We start from the raw sequence: 5711 nt of genomic DNA, 5'->3' as shown, positions 1-5711 counted from the left end.
ACACATGAGAAGTAGTAGGCCCCACTTGCCAAACCCAAATGGCCCACTTCCACCATATATTGTAAAATATAGTATGATGATGAGGTCTCTATCTTAAAGATGTCATCCCTTACCTCATCTTTCACTTAGTTCAATTGACCTAAAACTTGCATTTCCCATTTCCTTATATGGTCCAACTACCATTCCATCTTCTCTACATACCCACTCACTCCTCTTTTCTTTTCCTATATCTATACAACCCTAACCCTATGACCCCACCAAATACCAAGATGGCCCCACATAATAACCCTATCCCTATCCCTAACCCCACCTCCACCTTATCTTTCCCAACACCTTCCCTCACTTTGAAAAACCCCATTTTGGTTTCATCCCCTACTCCTACTAAACTTTGTATGGGGTAGTCTAGTATGTAGCAAAATCCAGATGTATTAGTATACACCACACCCCAACATGTACAATTTCCTTCACATGTACTTTGACATTCTTGAAAAGAAGCCATTTTTTGGTAAGTCATTAACTCCTTGTTAGGCAATTCAACACCATTTCTTGAAAAGCCCTTGTACTTTTTATGATCATAAACCCCACAAAAGTCGCCGGAATCTTGATTTTCCGGCGAGACACACTTGCCGGAGTTGTAATCCGTGCTATTGTCTAGACAAGAACAACCTTTGCCCGGTCGACAAAGTCCATATATACCACAAGGATTAGGCAATTCACATGTCTCCTTTATTGCTTGGTAGTCCAATATCCAACTTGACCCGGCCCAAAAATATCCTTTCAAATTCCCATCCGGTTCGACCCGGATCCGACGAACACCGGATACGGGTTGTTGAAAACTGTTAAAAGATTCTACATCAACAGGAACTGACTCATTTTGGTACATACCAAAAAAACCATCTGACTTTAATACAGCATAAATTGGTCCTTGACCTTCAATAACATCTGCTTTAGCTTCTAATGCCTTGTGCTTCCAATAGATCCGACCCGGACCCGGACCCGATTCGTTCTTGAATTTTGCATACAACCCGAAAAAATCAAAGCCCAAACTCATGGAATAAAGCCCATTGGACGAAACCAAAGTCATTTTACTTGTAAAATTTTGATTTTCCACAAGGGTATCTGAGGGAAAATCAAAACTTTGCCACAAAACAGAACTTAACCTCATTCCACTATCAACCTTTTGAACTTGCAAATTTGATGTATTTGAAAGCCAAACACGGTGTCCATTAGTATGAGTAGACCAAAATACCCCTAAACGAGAATCCGACAACACAAGACTGCCATTGAAGAACAACTCAGTCGAGTCAGCCCATCTTGCTAAACGGGTCAAGTTAGCAACCCATATTGACTCAGAAGATGGAACATGAATAATAGAAAGAGTGAGTTGATCTTTTTCAACTCGGAGAAAACTCAGTGAGTAATTACCAGTAGAATCAGTAAGTAGAGGTTGAAAATTTGAAATATGAGAATCTGGGGTTGCTTTAAATCCTTTGAAAAGCTCTTTGGGAGATTCAGCTCCAATATTAAACCAGTAAAAATTTGTGAAAAAAATGGAAATCAAGAAAATATGAGTTACCTTCAAACGAGTTACTGAGTTAACTATTTCCATGAAATTTTTTGCATGAACAAAATATCAGAAAATTTGCGTTTTTGTTTGGTATAAAGACGAGGGTATAAATAAGAGCAAAAGCTAGCCTATGGTATATATTATGATTGGGTAAGTATAAGACCAAATGAATAAAGATCTAATATTTTTTGTGAAAGATCATGAAGATCTCGAAGAAAAGAAAATGAATATATAATGTTTTGTATATAAATATAGTGCATGGTTTGTAAGAGAATTATTTTTGTAATATATTTATTGATAGGAGAGATATAATGTTTAAATATTGGTACACCATAGGAATTAAAATAAATGTAGATCCAGGGCGAACTAGCCTTTTGATTGCGGGTTATACCAAACTTAATAACTTTAGTTCAATATTATTTTTGTCTTAAGAAATTTATTGAACGGTATACAAATTATTAATTTAAAACCCGATAATTTAGAAGGACTATAATTTTGAACATATAAACTTTAAATCTTAGTTCCGCCTCTATGTAAATCCAGAGGCGGAGCCAGGATTTTAAGTTTGTGGGTTCGGGATTCTAATCCTATTAAGTTACTGGGTTCTACATTAATAAATTGTACATATTTAATGAATTTTTTCATACAAATACAAGGTTTGAACAAAATTATTGGGTTCAGCCGAACTCGCATCGGACACTCTGGCTCCGCCCCGTGTAAATCTACAAGAAAACAACAACAACCAAGTGAAATTTCAATAGCAGGGTCTGGGAAGATAGTGTGTACGGAGACTTTATCCCTATCCGAAAAAGTAGAAAGATTGTTTCCGATAGATCCTCGGCGCGATTAAGTTATAAATTTTTTGAAATAGTGACTGACATCTACTTGTGGGTGAAGGGGGATTTGTGGTATTTCAATGTCAAAATAATCCAACTTTTACTTCGGTGGATCATAAAGTGCATGGAATGTGAACTACTAGTGGCTTGTCAATTTTCATATTTATTACTTCATCAACCGTATTTTATAGGACATTTTTATTAATTGACGTTGTATTTACAAAAGAAAGACTTTCGTCTCATACGTAGAAGTGATTTTAGATTTATGATCTTAAACGCGCCGTGATAATTTATTTGCTATAAATATTTTATTATTAAGGGTAAATATGCCGTTCAAATTTAACGGAAAATTCAAAATATAGAAACGTGTATCATATTTTTTCATTAAATTTGCATGAATTTCAAGAGATTATAGGTCTTTCGAGATAACTTTATTTCATACTATGAATTTAGGTTTACTTCATTTCCTATTACCACCTTCGCTCATCACGATTAGTTTCATACCGGAGGACCGATATATTTAGATATCGACTCATGACAGAATCAAACAATCTCAAGCGACCAATCCATCAGAACACATATTTTTAAAAAAAAAAGTAATTTTGTCATAAAGTTTTAATAGTTCATTTCAAAGTTAACAACAACAACTACCCAGTAAAATTCCACCAAGTGGGGTCTGGGGAGGGTAATGTGTACGCAGACCTTACCCCTACCCCGATAGGGCAGAGAGACTGTTTCCGATAGACCCTCGGCTCAGAAAGATGGAAATAAGAAAAACAAGAAAAGACAATTCATTAGTATCTCCGGAAGGTTAAACTTTCCATAATTAGTTGCGGTAGTTCATGACTTACATATTAAGGTCAAATAGAAAAAAAGTAAAAGCAAAAAGTTTAAAATTGAAGCAAGCATTTGTCTTCGTAGTTAGGAAGATATTTACGTACAATAAAGATCATAGATTCATAGTTTTGTGGTCTTTAATTATATGAATAAAACGACGTCGTATAGCCGTTCTTAAATAATAGCCGAAAAAAGTATACATATATATACATACAAAAATTATACAAATTTTACATATTTTTTCGGCTACTGAATGTAAATAGTTTATGGCACTGGCTAAAAGTGATAATACCCCTTTATTATACGTAGTTAGGAGGGAAGATATTTACGTAAAATAAGTAACGTGAATTATTTGTGGTTTTGGCTGACCATAATATTTTTTTTGGGTGGGCATTAAATTCTACGTATAATAAAGACCATAAAATCTGAAGACAACTAATCTGCTTAAGTAACAGCAATGACGATATGGAACTCAAAAGTCAAAATCTATAAAGTCAAACAATCACGTTACTCTTTATTCTCTCCATCATTTATGTATCATGTCCCTTATAAATTCGCCTCTTTTTTGCTTTTTATTTATTTATTTTTTAATTTGGTAAAGAGTTGAACAATAAATACTCCAGATGAATATATGTACAACCTTTTTTCCAAAATTACTGTTGCTTTTTCTTTTTGAGAGTCAAGTTAGACAAATCTTTGAAGCTAAATTATATTATATTAATATATTTTTAAAATAAAAATTTAGGGATTCAAAAACTTTACGAGAAGTACTATGAGTTATAATTCTCTTCATTGAAAAATATATTTTAATATTGGTCATAGTTTATATGATTTGAATCTCGAGAAACGNTGTAAAAAAAAAAGAGAGATTAAAATTGAACAAATTAAAGCTTCTAACCTAAACTCTATGTGGCGACTGACTTTTGTTTACCTCGGAAAATGTAAGTAACAATTAAAGATAGTTTGTGGTTTTAAAGATATGTGATATATTCTAATACTAGTGATTATACAAGTAATATTAAGTTTAAGTAAGAAGATAAGGTGAACCAAATCAGTGTTGCTGGAGCAATAGGGGCCTCGAGCTCGGTTGTCCCAGGGACCTCGAGGTCAGCTAAGAACAATAAAGTATGAACAACAAAATAAAGTTGAAGAATAATTGTTGAGCACGTAAAACAAGAAAGACAGAGCAGAATGTTCTATTGCAGTGAATAATATCATATGATCCTTACACAATGATTGGGGTCCCCTTTATATAGGAGGAGAAAACCCCAATATAGTACATTCCTAGTTGTAGTAAAGAATTCTATTGGTACAGGTGTATAACAACCTAGTACGGACCTGTACCATTTCGTACAAATCTTATCCTTTAATTTATGCCCTGATCCACGTGCCCTTGAGAAATTTCCGCTCTTTCTTGATTGACTTCGAGATTGTGCTGCCCTCGATGTAGGCCGTGCCAGGCCTTCGATCAGCTTCCTCGAGGTATGTGTCCCTCAGCTGGGTCCGACCTCCATTTCGAATTGCCCCGACTCGGACTCATAGTCCAGTTTAAGACCTCGAAATCAGCCTCCCTGATTTTGACTGTATACAGATAGTCCCCGCGTTTCTTAGAATGAAATCATATGAAACGATTTGAACCTCGATTCTCCCGAACCACTTATGATGACGTCATCCTCGTGATGCCAGCATTCGAAGTGACCGAAACGTCCCATCGGCCCATTTTCCCAAAAATATTGAATGCACGCCAGTGTTGGTCGGCCATTAATGCCACCGAACCGTCGCTGCCCCTCTATAAATATGAGGCGTTTTCCCTTAGTAAAGAACTTTACCCTTTCTTCAATCTTTTCCAATCTTTGTCTCTTTCTTCAATCACTCGCTTCCTCCGCCTCTTTAAACGTCGGAAAAACACCAAGCTCTTGCCGGAAACACTACATCCCTGTGCACTCGCATTCCTTAGCTTACAACCATGGCCAAAACTTCCAAGACAGTCCCTAAAAAAGATAAAACATCATCTTCCTCTGCCTCCCGGCCGGCCAAACCGGTGGTGCCGCCAACACTTGAAGAAATCACCCCTGGTGATTGCATCATCACGAAGTACTTCGGTATCGAGAATCTTCCCGATGTCGAAGGCCGATGCGAGCGCGTATCCCGATACATTAGCCTGATAACGAAGCTGATCACCAAGGAAGTAAAGAAGGATTATCGGTGGGGAGAGGAAGTCGAGGTCCAGATCCCGAGGTCCGAAGAAAGCATAACTACCCATAAGGAGGGGTTTTTGAGTGTTTATACTTACCCCTTCACACTGGGCCCCCACGATTCGGTGGTGATCGACTTCTGCAAGACGTACGAAGTCACCCTCGGTCAAATCCACCCTTCGTTCTGGCGTATCGTGATCATGTTGCGATATTTCTCTGAAAAGGCCGAGGGTTTGGAATTCACCCTCAGCCACCTAATTCGGTTGTATCGATCCC

The 5711-nt window shown here is 36.9% G+C and overlaps 1 protein-coding gene across 1 annotated transcript; it reads right to left on the bottom strand.

Annotated features, from left to right (window-relative positions):
• Positions 1-101: 101 nt before the first annotated feature.
• Positions 102-2498, bottom strand: LOC109221724 (PAN domain-containing protein At5g03700-like). Its single transcript, XM_019386183.1, is given in 2 exon segments — positions 102-222; positions 224-2498. Coding segments are annotated over 2 exon segments (1494 nt in total). The 5' UTR covers positions 1610-2498; the 3' UTR covers positions 102-114.
• Positions 2499-5711: the final 3213 nt, after the last annotated feature.

Source organism: Nicotiana attenuata, unplaced genomic scaffold, assembly GCF_001879085.1.
Source record: "Nicotiana attenuata strain UT unplaced genomic scaffold, NIATTr2, whole genome shotgun sequence".
NCBI classification, from domain to species: domain Eukaryota; kingdom Viridiplantae; phylum Streptophyta; class Magnoliopsida; order Solanales; family Solanaceae; genus Nicotiana; species Nicotiana attenuata.
This window is presented reverse-complemented; position numbering and strand designations above follow the sequence as displayed.